Consider the following 23,038-nt stretch of genomic DNA (forward strand, 5'->3'; position numbering starts at 1 on the left):
AGAATTTGAAAATGGTATAGGTGCAATTTACTCTGAACAAAAAGCTAGACTAATTGTTAACAATGTTGTGACGGAGGAGTTCAGAATAGAAAAAGGAACACGACAAGGTTGCCCAATCTCCCCATTGCTTTTTATATCAGTCATGTTGAATATGATTAGAAAGGACCAATTGGTTAAAGGGATACAGGTCGGAGCCAAACAATATAAATTAAGAGCATTTGCAGATGACCTAGTTTTGACTTTACAGGAGCCAGAGTCTAGTACAAAAAGAGTTTTAGAACTGATTCATGAATTTGGTCAAGTAGCAGTATTTAAATTGAATAAGTTAAAAACAAAGGTTTTGGAGAAAAACTTAACAGACAATGAGAGAGAAAGGTTTCAGAATGAGACAGGGTTGACAGTGGTTAAGAAAGTGAAGTACCTGGGGATTAATATGACAGCTAAGAACAGGAATTTATTTAAAGACAATTATGATAAATGCTGGACGGAGGTGAAGAAAGATTTAGAAATTTGGTCTAATTTGAAGCTTTCACTGCTAGGCCGTATTGCTGTGATAAAAATGAATGTATTGCCTAGAATGCTGTTTTTGTTTCAGACATTGCAAATTATTGACAAAATGGACTGTTTCAAGAAGTGGCAGAAAGATATCTCCAGATTTATCTGGCAGGGCAAAAAGCCAAGAATAAAATTTAAAATATTAACTGATGCAAAAGAAAGAGGAGGCTTTGCCCTGCCAGACTTAAAACTTTACTATGAATCAGCAGCTTTTTGCTGGTTGAAAGAATGGCTGCTTCTTGAAAATACAGACATTTTGGATTTAGAAGGATTCAATAATGTCTTTGGTTGGCATGCATATCTATGGTATGAAAAGGTTAAAGTGCACAGAATGTTTAAAAACCATATTGTCAGGAAAACACTGTTTAATGTCTGGACAAGGTATAAAGACCTACTTGAAAACAAAACCCCAAGGTGGTTGTCACCGATGGAAGCGAAAGCTCTGAAAAAGCTTAATATGGAGGCCAAATGGCCGAAATATTGGGAAATCTTGGAACAAGAGGGAGACAAATTGAAATTGCAGAGCTTTGAAAAACTGAAAAACAAAGTACGAGACTGGCTTTATTATTATCAGATGATGGAGGCATATAAATTGGATAGAAAAATTGGCTTCCAGGTGGAAAAATCAAAATTGGAAACAGAATTGTTAGAACCCAAAACTAAGATTTTGTCAAAAATGTATAACTTGCTGTTGAAATGGAATACTCAGGACGAAACAGTAAAATCTGCTATGATTAAATGGGCACAAGATGTTGGACATAACATAATGATGGCTGACTGGGAACAGTTATGGACCACAGGTATGAAATTCACAGCATGTAATGCCTTAAGAGAGAATATTATGAAAATGATATACAGGTGGTACATGACACCAGTTAAGCTAGCTAAAATCTATCATTTGCCCGATAATAAATGTTGGAAATGTAAAGAAACGGAAGGCACATTCTTTCACCTTTGGTGGACGTGCCCAAGGATTAAGACCTTCTGGGAAATGATCTATAATGAAATGAAAAAGGTGTTTAAATATGTGGTGAAGGAGTACGGAAAATTCGAAGGTTAAAAAGATGAAGAATTAAAAGTATAATATATTAAGATAAAGATAAAGTTAAGACAGAGGGAAGGGATTTGCTGATTAAATATTGGAATTGGAATACAGAGAGGGGAGGTGTGGGGAAGTCTGGGGAACAAGCAAATGTAAGAAATATCATGAAAATGGAATTGCTTTTACTTGTTTTTTATTTTTATTTTTGTATTTCTCTTTTTCTTTTTCTATGTGAAAGTCTTAATAAAATATTATATATATAAAAACAAAAACAAATTAAGCTATTGGAACAAATGAAGGCTGTTTTTTGGCGGGGAGGGGGAAACCGGGAATCGCTCTCTGCGTGTGAGAAACAGGAGCTCGTTTCTAGGACTGAAAAGAAATACTTGGCCTCAGAGACTGCTGCAGGTGTCGCCTGCTTGCCTCTCAAGGATCTCTCGACCCCCTTTTCTGAGCTTGATCTAAAGTAAAAAACAACAACACACCTTGCCCTGCCCGGCTGATCTTAGCAATATGCGCTTTACGCATCAGCCTGACGCCAGTCCGTCTCCTGCGTGGCCCTCATGCCACCGACTGGGGCGTCTCGGGAGGCTTTTCAGACGGATACCGTACACCCCCTGCGTGTTTGATTTGGGCTGGGGGCCTGCGAGGCCATGAAATGGGGTGGGGGCGGTCGGATTTAGAAGCCTCCGGCCTCTCGCGCGTGGCGAAAAGAGTCGGGGCATCCACCCGGGTTCTTTGGTCGTCTGAACTTTGGCAGCGCCTGAAGTCCCGTGTCGCCTTCCCCCTTGCCGCGTGCCCCGGCAGAAGGCTCCCTCGGTCCAAGTGGGATGGCGGGGGAAGACGCTCTTGCTCTCGGGTCCCGCTTGGAGTTCAGACTCCATAAACATACGTGACATTAAGACTTTCCGCCCTCGTGTACCGTAGATTAATCGGTTGGTTGCCCAATTCTAGATGTAAGAGCAATCTGGTTGCCACATCTATCATCACCCTGTTGATCACCAGGGTTGATTTGGGTGATCAAATTGGCAAGGAATGTGTCTGCCATCTCTATCACTGTGCATCCCTCCCTAAGCCACACACTCCATGGAAGAGAACGACCATCCCACACAGAGCGAGAACACCCTCTTCTGCCATATTTGTTTAGAGATATGACACCCAAAATTGTACACGGTATTCCAAAAGGGACCACACTATGGAACTGTACAGGGACCTTACAATACTGACCATTTCATTTTCAGTTCCTTTTCCAATCATCTCCAGCATGGAATTTGGTTTGCCAACATAGCCACTATACTGCTCAGTGCTAATTCCAGATCATACATGAATAAATGAAATACAGTGGTACCTCGGGTTACATACACTTCAGGTTACATATGCTTCAGGTTACGGACTCCACTAACCCAGAAATAGTACCTCGGGTTAAGAACTTTGCTTCAGCATGAGAACAGAAATCGCACGGCAGCGGCGCGGCCGGCCCCATTAGCTAAAGTGGTACCTCAGGTTAAGAACAGTTTCAGGTTAAGAACGGACCTCCAGAACGAATTAAGTACGTAACCAGAGGTAGCACTGTAATAGCGGTTCTGATCCTTGTGGGACCCAACTGCTCACTTGCTTTCACTGAGAGAACTGTCCATTTGTTCCAACAACCTTGACCAATTTGTAATCCCCCAGTGGGCCCAATCTTTGGTCCCATGGCTGGTAAGATTACTCAGTAGGAATAAGTGGGAGCGCAACAATTACAGCACTGCAATTATTGTTGTGCTTAAGTTGGGCAAGAAGGGGACTGCTGGCATTTGATGGCATACACAGTGTTAGAAGGCCTGAGATGGTATGTTTGATGTTGTTGGGGCCAGTAATGGTGTTGTCTGGGTGTCTGTGGCAGCAAAGTTGGCATCTGGATTTATTGCAGGCCTTGTTGCTTAACATGGGTGAGGAGTTGTTTAAGATTGGGTGGCTGTCTGTAGGCAATGAAAGGTCTTCCTCCCAGAGGTTGAGAAAGAGAACTGTCATTGTCTAGGAGAGGCTGTAGATCTCTGATGATTCGTTGAACTGTTTTAGCTGTGTGAGATTACTAGTGGTGTTCTGTTATTTTCTCTTTTGGGTCTGTCTTGCAACAGGTTATCAGTCTGGCTTTGTTGATCTGTTGCTTAAATTCATCAGGTGGCTATTTTAGTACAGTCTCTTTTTTTGTGGTCAATGTTCTGTTCATGGATTGCCACCATGATTTTTGTTTCAATTTATTTTTGTATAAGCAGTTATTAACTTATTTGTTTCTCACATTGAGGAGCTTGTTTTGAAGCTGAAAAGCAGGTTATAAAGCAGTTCAAAAGAAGGAAAACCTCAGGTGTGGAAACACCCAAGGTTGACCCTGACACAACTGGCTTTTAAGTTGATCCAGCAGAGAAGATGAAATATTTGCCTCTCCCTCCAGCTCAAGAACTGGAAGAGAGCTGGCAGCCACGTCAGGCAGGGAGGCAGAGCGGGAGGGCAAGCGCCAGGCTCGCCAAGCTCGCCTTTTCCTTCAAGCCAACAGTTTAGTTCTGGGGAGGAAATGCTCCATTCCCCCGCTCCTTTCCCTCTTCCCACGCGCTCTCTCTTTTTCCCTCGCCTCCATCCAGGGAGCAGGCAAAACGACGGTCTCTGGCCGCGCTCCCCTGACCTTCCAGACTCGTCTGGCAAAAAGTTCTGGCCCCTCCCTCAGCCCATGGGCTCCTTCCTCCTCGCTGTTTCTCCTTTGGAGCTGTCTGGGTAGCAGAACTTAATCCCCCCCCCCCCCCGCTGGGCGGATTTTTGCACCCCGGCACCGCATATGCTAAAGAGGGCCCTGCGTCCAGGCCCCCGGGGTCCCCCTCTCTCTCCTTCCCGCCCGCCCGCCCCCAGTGGAGCGCAAGAAGATGCGAGAGATCAGGGAGAGTCAAGAGCAGGTTTATTGGGGTGTTTGGGGGTCGCGGGGCGGCGTCGAGGAGGCTCCTCTGCGGCGGGCGCGGGCTTCGTGGGGACTAGCAGCCCCTGGAGACCAGCACGACGGCGACTCGGCGCAGGAACTCGTCCAATTCGAGGAGGACGGCGCGGGCCGTGGGGAGCCCCGGGTGGTTGGCGGCGGTGAACCCCAGGATGCAGCGGCACAGCAGCAGCTGCGGGAGAGGCGGAGGGGGAGCGTTAGATGCACATGAAAGCTCGTACCAAGAACAAACTTAGTTGGTCTCTAAGGTGCTACTGGACTATTTTTTAATTTTTTTATTTCGTTTGCAGAGGTACTGCGTCAGACCGACACGGCTACCTACCTGACGCTGAAAGCGAGTAACAGGCTTTCAAGAGCCTTTCGACAAAGCACCTCACCAACTACTCCCGAGTAAACTTAGCAGCGAAGGAATAAGAGGAGCTGCTTTCGCTGCCGTTCCTGCATCGCAGGGGGTTGGGACAGATGACACCTGAGGTCCCTTCCCACTCTTCAATTCCATGATTCTAAGGGCAGAGAGGTCCTCTTCCGGATCAGGAGTTGGCTAAGTTTCAGGAAGCAGGGAGAAATGGACCCGGCCGCCAATGGAGAGATGTAGAAAGTGGAGTCCCCCAAGGATCGGGACCTGTGCTTTCTAAACGACCCTAGAGTTATAGCTGAGCGGCGAAGTGGCCACGTTTGCTGGAGGCGCTAAACCTTTCAGGGTCGTTGTAACCAAAGGGGGATTATGAATCTCTACAGAAAGACCTCTCCAAACGGAGCGAATGGGCGGCAGAATGACCAAGGCAATTCATTGTGGACACGTGTCTACAGTACACGAGGGCGGAAAGTCTTAATGTCACGTATGTTTATGGAGTCTGAACTGGCAGAGACTGGCCAGGATCGCGACTTTGTGGTCCCAGTGGAGATACGGATGAGGATGCGCCCTGCGTGCGCGGCAGTTGTGGAAAAGGCAAACTCCGCGCTGAGGATCATTAGGAAAGGAATTGACCATAAAGTAGCTACCCATATTATAATGCCATTATTCAAATCTACGGGGCGACCGCAGGATATTGTAGAGCTGGAAAAGGTTCGGGAAAGGGCCACAAAATGATCAAGGCGCCGGAGCGACGGCCCTACGGGGGAAAGTTGCGTGTTTGAGGCTGGTTTGGAGAAAAGGCAAATAAAACGAGACATGGGGGGAGAAAGTGGAATGAGGAAAGTTTTTTTTCTGCCTCTCGCTGTCACAGGAGGAAGGCGATGGGCGCCAACTTGGACGGCTTGACAAAAAGATCGTATAAATTCATGGAGGAGGAGGCGGAGGAGGAGGAGGAGGAGGAGGAGCGGGTCTATCGAGGGCTACCAGCCACGAAGGCTCGCTCTGCCCTCCACAGTCAGAGGCAGCCATGCTTCTGAATACGTTACTGGAAACCACAGGACGGGAGAGTGTCGCTCCTGGGCTCGGATCCTGCCTGCTGATTTCCTACGGCATCTGGTTGGCCACTCTCGGCTTTTCTGATGTTCTGACATCCGTCTTTCCTCGCCGACGCCCCCAAGGACAGCTGCCTTCTCTCTCCGTTCCTCGACGCGCCTGACTCCATCCTCGGGGGTTCGACGGAGCAGCTCTCTCCCTCCCCAGACGCTGAACTCGGCGGGTCCCTGGCAAGGGGGCTCTAGGCGACTGCCTGGGCGAGGCTCGCTAGCCGCTTTGGCGCGGCCCATGGAAGCCGTCCAGCGGCGCCCATTCCCGTCACCGTTGCTGGGATGCCGGCGGCGCCCCCCGCGCAAGACCCGGGGAGGCTTACAGCTGCCCCCCCCCATTCCTCTCTACCCCCAAACAGGCACTCCAGGAGTCATGCTGCTCCATGTCAAGGGCTCGGGGGGCAGGAGGGGGGCTGCAGGGCGTCTGTCCTTCCCCACTTGGGGTGCCCCTCGAGGGCGGAGTCCTGGGCCCACGGCTGGGAGGGCGGGCGCCCACATGGCGAGGCAGCGGCGAAGAGGCCCGCCTCCGTCCCAGGACAGCGGTCGCCCCGGCACCCTTTCTTAGCTCTTTCCTTATTTTATTTGTATTTTCAAAAACAGCTTTTAATAGGCAGCGGCCGGTCTCTTCCGGGCACGATCAATTTGTTGTGTTCACTTTGAAAGCATCCGATAATACTCTCCCCCCCCCCCCAATAAAAGGATGCTTATTCCCAGGTGCATCAGGGCAGCAAATAGGAGCTTTAGAAAGGAGGAAATGTCAGAGGACTGGAAGCCAGTGGCACGTCCATGCGCCTGGGCAGAAACTGGAAAGGAGGGAGGGAGAGGGAGAGGGAGAGGGAGAGGGAGAGGGAGAGGGAGAGGGAGAGAGAGAGAGAGAGACGGAGGTCAGGTGGGGGGGTGTCGTTCAGGTGGGGGGGAGGATCAAGGAAAGACCCGAGGCGCGCCCTCCTGGCCCCCGTCCGTCCCGTCGCCGCGCTTGCCTTGAAGTTAAAGGGGTCCACGCGGAGGTTGGAGGCGTGCAGATCGCTGGGATCGGACAGGATCCTGTCCATGCGGATGTTGCCCATGTTCATGATGGCGCTGTCGTTGGAGCCGGGGGTCGAAGGGTCGAAGAGCGGGAAGTAGACCCTGGCCAACGGGACGACCGTGAAAAGCCTGCGGGGAGAGAAGGGGGGCCGTCAGGAAAAGGGACGGGACGGGATGAACCAGACTGGGCTTTTCTCCCTTGGCCGCCCCCTCGAGCCTACCTGGCCAGCGCTTCGCGGCCCAGATCTTCGCTCGAGGGGACCCCGAACTGGATCAGCATGCGCTCTCTAGCAGTCTGCGCCATGTTGGCAGCAGGCGAGGGTCGAACTGCTCGATGGGTGGCGGGAGGTGGCGAAGCTGGGAGCCCTGCAGAGGCCGCCGCTTTTATAGCGGCCCGCGCTGCCCTCCTCCGCCCGCCCCCGCTTACCTTCTCGCCCCGGGGCTGCCGGAGAGGTCGGCTGCGCGGCGGAGAAGCCAAAGAAGCCAAAGACGGCGCAAGGAGGAGCCTCGGCGAGGGCGGACAGACCCCTCTGTGCTGCGGGGGGGGGGGGGGGAGCAGAGCAGCATCAGAAGAGACGGCTGGATCCGTGCAGCCTCGTGCTTTCACGGTGGCCACCCAGGTGCCGCTTGCAGAAAACGCGCAAGCGGGATCCGAGAGCAAGAGCGTCTTCCCCCGCCATCCCACTTGGACCGAGGGAGCCTTCTGCTGGGGCACGCGGCAAGGGGGAAGACGACACGGGACCTCAGGCGCTGCCAAAGTTCAGACGAACCCGGGTGGATGCCCCGACTCTTTTCGCCACGCCCCCACCCCATTTCATGGCCTCGCAGGTCCCCAGCCCAAATCAAACACGCAGGGGGTGTACGGTATCCGTCTGAAAAGCCTCCCGAGACGCCCCAGTCGGTGGCATGAGGGCCACGCAGGAGACGGACTGGCGTCAGGCTGATGCGTAAAGCGCATATTGCTAAGATCAGCCGGGCAGGGCAAGGTGTGTTGTTGTTTTTTACTTTAGATCAAGCTCAGAAAAAGGGGTCGAGAGATCCTTGAGAGGCAAGCAGGCGACACCTGCAGCAGTCTCTGAGGCCAAGTATTTCTTTTCAGTCCGAGAAACAAGCTCCTGTTTCTCACACGCAGAGAGCGATTCCTGGTTGAAGAAAATGTTGAAAAATACATTTATTAAGAAACCAGGAGCCTTTCTACTTGGAATAATAGGTCTGGAATTGCCCAAAAAGGATGTTAGATTGTTTTTGTATGCCACTACAGCGGCAAGACTGCTAATAGCAAAAAACTGGAAATCCCAAGAAATACCAACAATAGAAGAATGGCAGAAGAAGATGTTGGACTTTTTGGAGCTGCCGACCTGACTGGAAGAATCCGTGATCAGAAGGAGGAGAAGACTCGAGAAGATTGGAAGAAATTTAAAGCATATTTGGCTAAATATTGTAATATAAGATAATGGAAGTTACTTGGAAGTTACAAATAGGCGGAGGATTATAACAATAATGGGTTGTAAAACAATAGGGATTAGAATTAATAAAAGAATAGAAGATAGTAATTAAATGGATTTTATATTATTAGAATTAAGATTCAGGAGAACTGCTACAAGGAGATACAATGGAATTCAGATGGGGGAGTTCAAGGAAGTCAGTTAACAATGAAGTTAAATTAGGTATCGAAAGCAATGTTTTTATGTTTCTTTTTTTGAGTAATGTGTACTTCTGTCTTGTATCTTTTTTATTATGTGTGTTTCATGTTATGTATGTTTTATATTTGTATTGTTTTGCTTTGTTACAAACTTGGAAAAACAATAAAAAGTAATCATAAAAAAGCATTGCCTAAAACTTGTGCAAGAGAACCAGGCCCTGGGGCCCCCTTCCAACCAGTGGAGCCCAGAAATTTGTACCAGCTCTCACACCCCCACAACCATCAGTCCCAGTTTTTTTCTGGGGAATATCAAAGTTTCATCACACACTTGGATCTCATGTTTCAGGATAAGCAAGGAGTATGAGTCTCTTGGAAAAGATTGTTGGCTGGTGGGTTGCTTGGAACAAAGTGTGTGCTTTGATGAGCATGCCAGCGAGGATCTGTCCCAATCCTGAGGAGTTCAGAAAAGGATATGGAAAGGAGGAATGTGTCAGGTCACTGAGCTGGCAGGTAAGGAGGCCCATTGGTCTGCCTTTTATTTCATCATGGAAAGCTACATTTTCTTTTTCTTGTTATGAAATATTTAGAAATATGTGATTTGCTCTCCGCCTTACATGACCTACACCCACAGTATTTCATGAGAACCCCCTTTTTAAAGGCTGATGCATAAATTAGTTAAATAATGAATGGTATGGAAAGAACAGAGAGAGAATCTATCTATTAATCTCTCTTTCTGTCTGTCTGTTTCTCTCAGCATGAGAATGTAGGAAGTGTCTTCTGCATCCGGCCAATGGCCCATCAACAGAGAAACCCACACAAGACGTACCCTGGCTGCATTTGCTTCATATTATTTACCTTTAATTGTTCTTTATTGCCTCATGGCTGTCAAAGTGACACAATGGCTTGAAGAGGTATAGGTGAGTGGCAATGACTGTCCTTGAGCTAATGAGGCTTAATTACTCCAAATCTGCAAAGTGCTTTGAAACAGGCTCTTGGTGGTGGGTGGAAGGTTTGAGAGCAAATTCAGGAAACCAGCCCATTTTGTCAAGGCAATATTTGTGGCTGAATAGTTAAGTGCCGAAGGAACGCGGGTGGTGCTGTGATATGCTCAGATATGCAGATGACACAACCTTGATAGTGAGGAGGAATTAAAGAACCTTTTAATGAGGGTGAAAGAGGAGAGCGCAAAATATTGTTTGAAGCTCAACATCAAAAAAATGAAGATCATGGCCACTGGTCCCATCACCTCCTGGCAAATAGAAGGGGAAGAAATGGAGGCAGTGAGGGATTCTACTTTCTTGGGCTCCATGATCACTGCAGATGGTGACAGCAGCCATGAAATTAAGAAACGCCTGCTTCTTGGGAGAAAAGCAATGACGAACCTAGACAGCATCTTAAAAAGCAGAGACATCACCTTGCCAACAAAGGCCCATATAGTTAAAGCTATGGTTTTCCCAGTAGTGATGTATGGAAGTGAGAGCTGGACCATAAAGAAGGCTGATCGCCGAAGAATTGACGCTTTTGAATTCTGGTGCTGGAGGAGACTCTTGAGAGTCCCATGGACTGCAAGAAGATCCAACCTCTCCATTCTGAAGGAAATCAGCCCTGAGTGCTCACTGGAAGGACAGATCCTGAAGCTGAGGCTCCAATACTTTGGCCACCTCATGAGAAGAGAAGACTCCCTGGAAAAGACCCTGATGTTGAGAAAGATGGAGGGCACAAGGAGAAGGGGACGACGGAGGACGAGATGGTGGGACAGTGTTCTTGAAGCTACCAGCATGAGTTTGACCAAACTACGGGAGGCAGTGGAAGACAGGAGGGCCTGGCGTGCTCTGGTCCAGGGGGTCACGAAGAGTCGGACACTGTTGGGATACTGCCAGGGAGTCCATCCATGTCATCTCCGGACGTCCATTGATCTCCCGTAGACACGCAGTATCAGCAATTAGCGACAGGAGCTCCAGAAATAGCTTGAAAAAGATCTAGAGCTCTTGCACACTCTATCAGCAGATATGCACAGCAAAAGATGCACCCAGGAAAGCATGATTTACAAGTTTATTCAGCGTTGATCAGAACAAAGAAAAACCATGACTGCCTGCTTCAGAGTTTCTGGCAGTGAGAGAGAAAAGAAAGCAAAAGACACAACAGAAACATCCTGTGAAAACAGGAAATACGCAGGCTGTGACACAAACATCCTGCTCCCTTTTAAGGTGGAACGGAAATATCCTAACATCCTCCCCCTTTCCGTGTAACCTGTAGTACCTGTGGTTCAACCCAATTGCAACCTCTGTACATAAACCTTAAGTTGTTCTCTGTTAACAACCTTCGGCAACAGATCAGCAGGAATGTCATTTCCTGCCATGTAGGACACCCGAATAAGTCCTTTCTGAATACACTCTCTTGCACGATGTAACTTAATCTGCAGGTACTTGGTTCTTTGCTTGCAACTCTCTGAGTTCAGCAAAGCCAAACAGGATCTATTGTCTTGATACACTTGTATAGGACATTTCACAGAAACTCTGATGTCCTTAAACAGTTGCATCAACCATTCACAATCCATGAGTGAAAATGACAGAGCATTGAGTTCTGCTTCACAGGAACTTAGGCTCACTGTCGTCTGCTTCTTGCACAGCCAGTCAAACAGACAGTGGTTGTACATGTAGCATACTCCAGAAGTGCTTGTACCATCCGTGGTGTCACTTCCAAAACTTGCATCTGCAAAGATTTCAAGACCTCCAGTCTTCTGACTGGTGAACTTCAGCCTGTAGTGCATAGTCCCTTTCAAATAGCGGGCTATGCGCTTCAGAGCTTTCCAATCCTGAACAGTAGGATTATTAGCATGTCTGCTAAGCAGGTTAGAGCTTACAGCTATGTCAGGTCTTGAGCATCTAGCAATGAAATTCAACTTGCCTAGAATGCATCTGTACAGCGTTGTGTCAGAAAACGCTTCAGCAGTACTATCTACCTGGTAACCTGTCACCATCGGTGTGTCTGCTGGGTTTGCATCAACCAAATTCAACCTGGTTAATACATCAGCAATTTTCTGTGTTTGGTGAACCAGAAAATTACCTGCTTGGTCCCTCTCCACCTGCAGAGAAAGATAGTTGGATACTTCACCAAGATCCTTCATGTCAAAATGATCCTTCAGCTGAGCTAGGGTGCTTTGGTACAAAGCCTGATTCTTCCAGAACATCAGAAGATCATCAACAAAACATAAACAATACAGTTTGTTTTGCCCCTCCTCCTTGACAAACACACATGGATCAGCTTTGCCCTGGTGAAAACCTAGAGAAAGCAACATCTCAGTGAGTTTTGTGTTCCAACACCTGGCACTCTGCTTGAGACCATATAAGGATTTCCACAGTTTACAGACCATTCCCTTCTGTATCTGCATTCCATCAGGTGGAAGCATATACAGCTCCTCCCCCAAAATCCCATACAAAAAAGCTGTATTAATGTCATGATGGGAAACATGCAGTTTCTCCTCCGCAGCAATCTTGAGCATCAGTCAAATGCTCTCATATTTGACGGTGGGTGAGTAGGTCTCGTGGTAATCCTGTCCTGGTACCTGTGAAAAACCTCTGGCAACCAATCTGGCTTTGTGTCTGACAACCTTGCCATTCTGGTCTGTCTTGGCCTTGAAGACCCATTTGCTGCCAACCAGTCTCATTCCTGGGACTACCGGTACCAATTCCCAAGTTTGGTTCCTGTTCAAGGAACTGGGACTGGGTAAAAGTCGGGAAATGAACAAATTCCTATGCCCCACAAATAACCCAGAGATGCATTTTAAATAAAAGGACACATTCTACTCATGTAAAAGCACGCTGATTCCCGGACTGTCCACGGGCCGGATTTAGAAGGCGAGTGGGCCGCATCTGGCCCATGGGCCTTAGTGTGCCTACCCCTGTCCCACAGTATAAGACCATTGTGAAGATTCCTCCCCTCTAGAGAATTCTGAAAGCTTGTTGCATCAAATATACAGGGAGTATCTCTCTCACCAGTTCTGTACCTCCAGTTTAGATTTTCCAAGTCAGGCAACCTGAACTGAGCTGCACCCAAATCACAACCCCCCTAAAAAAAACAGTTCCATGGGGATTCAAACCTGGGTCTTTCAAATTTTAATCCAACACTTCAAGCACTCCACTCCACTGGGTTTCCAAGACTTGGTGAGCCAAGAGTACAACATCTGGAAAAGGGGTCTCCAACCTTTCTGAGCCTGTGGGCACCTTTGGAATTCTGACACAGAAGGGAAGCTGCAGGAGGTGAAGCCAGCAAGAAAATTGGGACCACATCTTGTCTTCAGACACACTGTGAATACCTTTGTGCTGTTGGTGGCAGCTGCTTCCAAAGCAACATCTTAAACAATCGGCACAGCCAATCAGTGGCGGAGGAACCCTCCCTGGCACCCGGGGCAGGGCGCCAAGGGGCGGGGAAAACCGCCCGGCAGTGCATGTGTGACGTCCGTATGGACTGCACTTGCATGGCAGCCCGTTCAGACGCCCGTTCAGACATCACGCATGAGTGGCAGCCTGTACAGACGCCGTGCATGCACAGTCTGTATGGGCTGCTGCTTGCATGGCGACCATACTAACTGCGCACGCCCTCAGCCGCTCTACAGTCGGGGGGAGGCAGCAGGCCATCTTGCCATCCCCCCAGGGTGGCACCCAGGGCGGCCCCTCCCTTCGTATGCCCCTACAGCCAATCAAATGAGACACAAGCAAGTAATGTTATAGATTTCAATGGGATTCATGGAAGGGCCAAGTTTATTCTGCAGTTTAAATTAATGGGGCATGGAAGTCCTTAACTGGTTCTTGATCAGGGCCAAAACTTGGGGCAAGGAACAACACCATTTTGTATGGAATGCAGAGCCAGTTCTTCTCATAAGCAACCAAGGGGAGCCCCTGAGGTGCTGGATGCACCACTAGAACTGGCGACATGGTGTGAGTACCAAGTAGTGATCATGGAGCCCAAGAAAGTAAAATCTCTCACTGCCTCCATTTCTTCCCCTTCTATTTGCCAGGAGGTGATGGGACCAGTGGCCATGATCTTAGTTTTTTTGATGTTGAGCTTCAAACCATATTTTGCGCTCTCCTCTTTCACCCTCATTAAAAGGTTCTTTAATTCCTCCTCACTTTCTGCCATCAAGGTTGTGTCATATCTGAGCATATCACAGCGCCACCCGCGTTCCTTCAGCACTTAACTATTCAGCCACAAATATTGCCTTGACAAAATGGGCTGCTTTCCTGAATTTGCTCTCAAACTTTCCACCCACCACCAATGGGCTGGAGCAAGAGCCTGTTTCAAAGCACTTTGCAAATTTGAAGTAATTAAGCCTCATTAGCTCAAGGACAGTCATTGCCACTCACCTATACCTCTTCAAGCCATTGTGTCACTTTGACAGCCATGAGGCAATAAAGAACAATTAAAGGTAAATAATATGAAGCAAATGCAGCCAGGGTACGTCTTGTGTGGGTTTCTCTGTTGATGGGCCATTGGCCGGATGCAGAAGACACTTCCTACATTCTCATGCTGAGAGAAACAGACAGACAGAAAGAGAGATAAATAGATTCTCTCTCTGTTCTTTCCATACCATTCATTATTTAACTAATTTATGCATCAGCCTTTAAAAAGGGGGTTCTCATAAAATACTGTGGGTGTAGGTCATGTAAGGCGGAGAGCAAATCACATATTTCTAAATATTTCATAACAAGAAAAAGAAAATGTAACTTCCTATGATGAAATAAAAGGCAGACCAATGGGCCTCCTTACCCGCCAGCTCAGTGACCTGACACATTCCTCCTTTCCATATCCTTTTCTGAACTCCTCAGGATTGGGACAGAACCTCGCTGGCATGCTCATCAAAGCACACACTTTGTTCCCAGCAACCCACCAGCCAGCAATCTTTTCCAAGAGACTCATACTCCTTGCTTATCCTGAAACATGAGATCCAAGTGTGTGATGAAACTTTGATATTCCCCAGAAAAAAACTGGGACTGATGGTTGTGGGGGTGTGAGAGCTGGTACAAATTTCTGGGCTCCACTGGTTGGAAGGGGGCCCCAGGGCCTGGTTCTCTTGCACAAGTCTTAGGCAATGCTTTTTTATGATTACTTTTTATTGTTTTTCCAAGTTTGTAACAAAAGAAAACAATACAAATGTAAAACATACATAACATGAAACACACATAATAAAAAAGATACAAGAAAGAAGTACACATTACTCAAAAAAAGAAACATAAAAACACTGCTTTCAATACCTAATTAAACTTCATTGTTAACTGACTTCATCAACCCCCCCCCCCAAGTGGGTTGTGAGTGTCTGGAGGCGGTTGGAGGATGAATGGCGGCTAAGAGATTGAGGTTGAATCCTGACAAGACAGAAGTACTGTTTTGGGGGGACAGGAGGCGGGCGGGTGTGGAGGACTCCCTGGTCCTGAATAGGGTAACTGTGCCCCTGAAGGACCAGGTGTGCAGCCTGGGAGTCATTCTGGACTCACAGCTGTCAATGGAGGCGCAGGTCAATTCTGTGTCCAGGGCAGCTGTCTACCAGCTCCACCCGGTATGCAGGATGAGACCCTACCTGCCAGTGGACTGTCTCGTCAGAGTGGTGCATGCTCTAGTTACCTCCCACTTGGACTACTGCAATGCGCTCGACATGGGGCTACCTTCGAAGGTGACCCGGAAACCACAACTAATCCAGAATGCGGCCGCTAGACTGGTGACTGGGAGCAGCTGCCGAGACCACATAACACCGGTCTTGAAAGATCTACATTGGCTCCCAGGACATTTCCGAGCACAATTCAAAGTGTTGGTGCTGACCTTGAAAGCCCTAAACGGCCTCGGTCCAGTATACCTGAAGGAGCGTCTCCACCCCCATCGTTCTGTCCGGACACTGAGGTCCAGCTCCGAGGGCCTTCTGGCAGTTCCCTCACTGCGAGAAGCAAAGCTACAGGGAACCAGGCAGAGGGCCTTCTCGGTGGTGGCGTCTGCCCTGTGGAACGCCCTCCCACTAGATGTCAAAGAGAAAAATAACTACCAAACTTTTAGAAGACATCTGAAGGCAGCCCTGTTTAGGGAAGATTTTAATGTTTAATAGGTTATTGTATTTTAGTGTTTTGTTGGAAGCTGCCCAGAGTGGCTGGGGAAACCCAGCCAGATGGGCGGGGTATAAATAAATTATTATTATTATTATTATTATTATTATTATTATTATTATTATTATTATTATTATCCAAACTATGGCCTTTTAAATGTGTGTCTCTGTGTATAAATATTCTTATATAGTTGTTATTATGTTATGCAACCTGTGGTGGGGGTTGTCCTTTCAAATTCTAAACCACCCAGTGATTTTTTTAATCAACAGTGGTATATAACTAGAGTAAATATCAATAAATAACTGAAGAGGGTTCATGAGGTTAGATGCTTCTTTCCTCCTTCCCAACTTGGGTAGCAGTTTGAGCTTGGATTTTATATAATACTTTGCTCCCCTGAGACAAGAGTTTCAGGCTTCTGAATTCCACTTCTTAAGGTTTCTATGGCACCTTTGGCATAAAAACTCGTCCACTCTGTTTATTTCCCTAACCACAACAACAGTCGTACAAAGTTGTTCTTGAGGGCTGTCTTACATACTCCTTGGCACTTCCTTCTTGCAGAGTAAATAATGGCCCCTCATTAGCTGAAGCTGTCTTCCTGAAGGGTTCTGAACCTCTTCTGAGGCTTGAGGAAATGTCAAATAAAAACTAAGAAATAGATTATATGTCGTAGGGTTGCCAAATCACGACACAAAAAGTTGTTGAGCTTTTTGGGGGAAATTGCCTTGAGCTTTTTTGGGGGCACACACTTCCTGCTGATTTAGAAAAATTCCCCCTGGATATCATCCTGAAGGCATTTAGAGAGGTATTCTTATATGCAACAGCCGCAGCTCGGACTTTGGTGGCAAAGGGGTGGAAGGAACAAGAAGCCCCGACAATAACGGAGTAGCATTACAAGCTACAAGAATTTGCTGAAATGGCGCTGTTAACAAATACCCTGAGAGGCAATTCAAAGCAAAAATTTATGGAAAAGTGGGATAGATATAAAATGTATGTTCAAAAATACAGTAAAGGTTTGCTATCTATGCTAGCATTTGATTGATGTTGGAGTGAGACCGAGTTGAGAAATAAGACTAAGAGCACATATTGATATAGGAATGTATTAGATAATATGTAAAGAAGTATGCAATAATAAGAGTACATTCATTTGTAAAAAAGGAATATACAACGGGAAAGACAGGAAGTCTAGTGTGTTGGCATGTATATGAATTTTTTTTGGGGGGGGAATTGTTTTTGTTTTTTCTCTTTGATCTTTCTTTTTTGTGTGTTTCATTTTCTTTCTAGGTATATAAAATTTGTATATAATTTTTGTATACATGTTGGAAATTATAGTAAGTCCTGTGGTGTAATATGACAATGTTTACCGATGTGATATAAGAATGTTAGCAAATAAATAAAATGCAAATTTTAAAAAAAAGTGGGGGGGGGAGAAAATTCCCCCCTGGGTGGTAATTTCGTCCTTGGAATCCCAGACATGTCTGGGGAAAACCGGTCCTATGGCAACCCTATCTACCTCACCCCAACGAACGACAACTGTGGGGTGCAGCCACTTCATAATGTTGCTCGCAGAGGGAATTTCCGCATCTTCATCCTCATGGAGCAGAATTCGTCGATATGCAGACAGGACTCGCAGCTCCAGAAGGGGCCAGCCAGCCTGCTCTCTGGCACAAGCAAAATCACAGACCCTCTTGGATCTGAAGGCCTGATGAACAAACGGGAGAGACAGAGCCTACTCAAAGTATTTTTATTGGAGAGCGGGCGATTCAATCTGCTCTTCCCCCCACCCAAAAGCACGTGGCTGGCGATTCCTAACACTTTGTCCCATAGACCTCCAGCTCACACAGGGTCAGGGCAGCTTTGCGTCCAGGGAGATTCACGCTTACGTAGCGGCCCTTGAGCTGGTGGCAGAAGATGGTACTGAGGGAACCACGTGTGGGGTCTGTAATGTTTCCACAGCTGCAGAGAGAAAAAGGAAGTCAGCCGGGGTGGAAGCCATTCAAAATAACTCTGTCTGCACACGTACAGTCATACCTCGGGTCACAAACACTTCAGGTTGTGTTTTTTTGGGTTGCGGACCGCTGAAACCTGGAAGTACCAGAACGGGTTGCCTCCGGGTTTCGGCAGCCGCGCATGCGCAGAAGTTCTACATTGCGCTTTGTGCATGCGCAGAAGCACCAAATCGCAACCTGCGCGTGTGCAGACACGCAGACGCGGCTTGCGAATGCTGCGGGTTGCGAATGTGCATCCCGCACGGATCACGTTCGCAACCCGAGTGTCCACTGTATGTGACAATGCTCCAAGGAACCCAATAGCACAGGTGTCAGGGACTCGTACTGTCTAGACTGGGCCAGGCAGGTAGGGACAGAACCCACGGAGAGTATCCTCCACGAACTGGTCCAATCCTCATTTGAAACCATCCATGTTGGGGGAACTCACTATTTCTTGTGGGGGGACGGGACTTCCATACCTCAATTTGCAGTGCAAATGTCAGATAAAAGCTTCTGTCTGCTGCCTTTTAAGAGCAGGCAGAGAATTAGCACAGATCTTAGTGCTGTGAGGCCACAGCTCTCAGAATGGAGACATGTCATGTTCATACCAAAGAGCAGGTAGGGGCATCTCTCTGATCTTAGTGTTAAGCACCTGCCTTTTAAAGTCAGCCAGCAAAACAGCCTCCCTGGGCACCAGTAATAGCACAAAGCACCGTATCACTGAGACTGGATGTGAGCTTGTCTCTGATCTTAGTACTGGGACACTTGGACTGGAGATGAGTGAATAAACTGCTATTATTTTAAGCCACAGGCCACCACAACTGAAATATAGCACTATTGGAGACTTTTTGTACTTTTTGTATCATCTGACATGACGTGATTGATATATGGATGTGGTTGTGCCAAAATCATCTGTGGGAGTAGACATCTGCTTCTCTCTGATGTTAGTGCTGTGAGGCTTCCATGCTAAGATCAGAGATAAACCTCTGCTTGCTGCCTCTTAAAGGCTGGGTGAAGTCTTATCTCCAATCTTAGCGCTGTGGTTCCACTGGATCTTAGTGCTAAAAACCACAGTGCTCAGACTGGATATAAGCCTATCTCTGATCTTGGTGCTGTTGTGCTTAGTGCTTCTCTTAATTATCCCTGATCTTAGCACTTAGTTCTTAAATCTGATGCTTGATGTCAAATGACCCATGCATGGTTTACCCCAAATGTTAAGGCAAGAGCTGCTTGACCACAAGGCCACAGACCCAACTACTGTATGTTAAGGTAGCTAACCTGCGGTCCTCTTGATATTGTTGGACATCAGTCCCATCAGCCAACATGATCAATACTCAGGGACGATGGGAGTTGTAGTTCAACAACATCTACAGGGCCAAGAGAAAAGTGGGAAGCCCACCATTGGGGGAGACCAGAGAGGAGGAGGCTGCAGGACTCAAAGTGGGAAGTCAACAGATTGTGGAAAATCTTTTGTCATGAGTTTATGAGAGAAGAGACATCATCTCGCAACAAACTAAAAATGTGGTGCAGGAGAAAGGATGGAGAACAGTCAAAGAGAAAGTCATGGCTTCATGCTTGATGAAGAAGGCAAGAGTGTCAGGGAAGAGGGAGAGCGAAAGAAGAGGAAGGAGAGGAAAGATGAGAAGTTCAGTCTTGGACTTATGAACTTGAGATACCAGTGAAGCATCCGAGTGGAGAAGTCAGAGAGGCCGTTCCACCCAGGAGCAGGAATTAGCCCTTGCCATTCCACACAGAAGCAGGTCTTGAAATATGGGCTGGATCCACTTCCCCCTGCTCCCCCCCCCCCGATTGGGAATAGAACAAAGGAGCTACAAGTTAACGAATTTGCAGGCATCTTGAGAGCGTCTCCTGGGATGCCTTGGCTGAAGGACAAGTGGGGAGGGGAGAGGCAACGGGAACTTACAGGGGGTTCGACTTGCCATGGTCAGCAATGGAATTTCCCACATGGATCTCGGCTCCCTGGAGGCTCTCGCACCAGCAGTGCAGACAGACTTTTAGCAGCACGGCGGTGATGGCATACTGCTCCCCCAGGTCTACATGCCACCACGGCTCTTTCTCAAACTTGGTGAGGGTGCAGGAGGCGTGAGCGAAGTCCCCGTCACAATTCCCGTCTACGGCTTTGCTTGCTGATGGAACAAGTGGATGTGACATGATGGAGGACTGGCAGGCTGGGCGGCCGCTGGCCAAGTTGCGGACTGGAGTCACAGCATGGTGGAAAGACGATGGGAAGAGAAATATCAGGTTAAGGAGAGACCTGCAGCCGCTGAATCTGGCCAGAGGGGCCCATGTTCACCCAGTGGCTACCCAGATGCTTCTATGTTTCTTTCATATTATCAGTAGGTTAACAGCAGCAACAATAAATTGAGAATGAATCTCATTCTGGTGTGTGTTTTTTTACAAAATTGCATTTGACTGTAATAAAACCTCCAAGTGGTTTGCAAAAACACAACACAACACCCACTTAACTAATCAATAATCAATTTCACATTCCCTCCCTCCTGTTCTTCTCATCTTGATGCACGACAGACTCAAGCTGCTCCCTGACTTCAGTCACACTCCAGAAAATTGCGGGGATGTTGGCTGCCCACTATGGTTATTACACTTGTGTCAAAGGCCACGGCGGGGGGGGGGGGAGGGGTTATTGTGCCTCTGCTGGGCCCCTCATCCACTCTTTCCCTTGGCCCAAGGACAATAATCACTTTTTGGGAGAGCAGTTCCTAGGACCAGAAGTTGGGGACTTTTACCAGCTCTGAATGGGGTTGTGAACTCTCTGAAGAATGTGATGCGGAGTTTTTTTGGTGCTCCTAAATCCATATTTTTCACTGGAGCCTCAGATTACCTCTGTGGTGAAAGGAGAATCAGTGATACGGTCTCCCTCGAGAGGTTGTGGACTCTCCTTCCTTGGAGGTTTTTAAGCAGAGGTTGGATGGTCATCTGCCATGGATGCTTTAGCTGAGATTCCTGCCCTTCCAACTCTACAGTTATATGATTCTAAGCACTCATTATCCCCTTAGGCTGATACGCCAATTGTGCCCTTTCTTGGACAGGGACAGCTTGGCCACTGTGATTCATGTGGGGCTTCCTTTCAATTGGTCCAGAAACTGCATGTGTCCAGGGTTTGGTTCACCCTTCAGGCTTTGCAATGGATTATGGGAAAACGCAACACCCCTATCCACTGAATAAGATGGCGCCCTTGTTTTCGCGGTCACAAAGCTTTTTGGCCACTGGTTTGGGGAGGAATAAAAATGCACTTGGAAAAACCAGAAAAAGAAGGAACATTTTATCATATGTGGTGGGAATGTAAAAAAGTAAAGAACTTCTGGGAAATGATATATAATGAGATGAAAAAGATGTTGAAATATACATTTTTTTAAAAACCAGAAGCATTTTTACTTGGTATTATAGGTCAGGACATTAATAGGCAAGATGTTAAATTGTTTCTATATGCAACAACTGCAGCAAGAGTATTGTTAGCCCAGAAATGGAAACAAGAAGAAATTCCAACGAAAGAAGAATGGCAGACGAAATTAATGGACTATGCAGAATTGGACAAAATGACAGGAAGGATTCGAAACCTGTGGGACCAGAGATTTACAGAAGACTGGAAGAAGTATATGAATTATTTGAAGAGCAACTGTAATCAACAAATTACGCTAGTAGGACAACAAGAAGTTTTGTAAGGAGGACTGTACGAAGTGTTAGAAAGTAAGAAAAGATAGAGATATTGGTTATGAGTTTGAATAGGGAAGATAAGAAATGCATACTAAGACATTAGACTGGAAAATTTTCAGACAGGATTGATGGAAGTCAAAAAAAATTGAATAAGATGTAAAAGTATGTTTAATTACTGTTGAAAATGATATGTTAAAAAACTAATAAAAAAATATGTACAAAAAAGGGGGGGGGGGAGAGAAGAGTGCACTTGGAAAAACCGCTTGTCTTTGCTCACAGCCTGGCCACCCTTCCCCCCCCCTCTTCCCCCCAGGTCTTACCAATGCCTTGCAGGTCAGGCTTGCAGCTCTGGGCTTCCGCCTGCCCTGCCAGGAACATCAGAGCCAGCAGCCTAGTCCAGGTGAGCAGCATCCTGCAAGGGAGGGAGATGGCCATACATGGGAGACCAGGCTGGACAAGGGGGGGAATCATGTTCAGATGGAGGGAAGTCTATCTGCTGGGCTGCAGGAATTGACGGAATTTGAAGAACATGGCAGCCAAAATAAGGATCAGGGACAAAAAAACAGATAAGGAGTGGGTGGGAAAGCTTTGGGGAATATCTTAAATAAATACGATAGTAAAATCAATCTACAAGTAGGGGTACCGGTAATTCTATAATCCACAAGGATGGATTAGAAGGGGATAAATTAACAGTATGCAGCAAAATTAGGTATATTATGAATTCCATGGAATGCTGTGCTGCGAAGTCTGTACAGAAACAATGTATGATGGGAAAACAGAAAAATGAATAATAATAATAATAATAATAATAATAATAATAATAATAATAATAAAACCCAGATTGATGAAAGGCCATGCAGCCATGAGAATGCCCTTCTTTAAACCGATGGAGATCCCTAACGAACTTTTAATAGAGTTTTGAAAATTAAAAATATAGTTTCCGGTATTCCAATTCCAGATCTGGGGGGGATTTTCTAGGCTTCAGAGATCACATCCCATGGTTTTTCTCAGCTTACCTTGGCTCTCTTTCTTGGGATCAGCAGCAGTGTCTGCCGCCTTTCTTGGTGGGTCGCAACCACAGATTCTCCTCCCAAATCTGGGGCCTTCCTGCTTCCAGAGGAGTCCTGCAGCTCCAGGTTTTATCCCCTTTGCAAAGGGCAGCTCTTGCCTGGGTTAGAAGAACCCAGCCAGTTGGGAAGATGTTGACACTAGGATGTAGAGAATCAAGATCAGCTCTTGACATTTCTCATCTGAGTGGCCTTCTGTGGTTTCTGACTCTCTCCCAAGAGGAAATCAAGGGCACCTCCTTGGCAGGAGATGATTTTAGAAGAAGACATCCTCATTCCATTTATCCCATTTAGAGAACAGACGGTGCCAAACTGATCACTGATACCGGCAGGTCCCAACCACATCAGCAGTGGTTCCTAACCTTTAGGAGGGAGAATGAGCTGTTTTGAACTCATACCACCCTGGGATAGATATAAGATATATGTTCCAAAATACAGTAAAGGTTCACTATCTATGCTAGCATTCGATTGACGTTGGAGAGAAATTGAGCTGAGAAATAAGATTAAGGGTACATAC

At 47.1% G+C, this 23,038-nt stretch overlaps 1 protein-coding gene across 1 annotated transcript; it reads right to left on the bottom strand.

Annotated features, from left to right (window-relative positions):
* Positions 1-6,760: 6,760 nt before the first annotated feature.
* LOC310682035 (uncharacterized protein) lies at positions 6,761-22,548 on the bottom strand (the record flags this gene model as incomplete). Its single annotated transcript, XM_083450281.1, has 8 exons — positions 22,471-22,548; positions 21,775-21,866; positions 19,686-19,977; positions 17,587-17,729; positions 7,474-7,581; positions 7,268-7,373; positions 7,001-7,175; positions 6,761-6,823 (listed from the first exon to the last, which is right to left on the bottom strand). The coding sequence occupies exons 2-8, from the start codon at positions 21,863-21,865 to the stop codon at positions 6,761-6,763; spliced, it is 978 nt and encodes a 325-aa protein (XP_083306407.1). The 5' UTR covers position 21,866; positions 22,471-22,548.
* Between the last annotated feature and the right edge of the window lie 490 nt (positions 22,549-23,038).

The sequence above is a fragment of the Podarcis tiliguerta genome, assembly GCF_965153285.1.
Source record: "Podarcis tiliguerta genome assembly, chromosome: 7".
Lineage (NCBI taxonomy): Eukaryota > Metazoa > Chordata > Lepidosauria > Squamata > Lacertidae > Podarcis > Podarcis tiliguerta.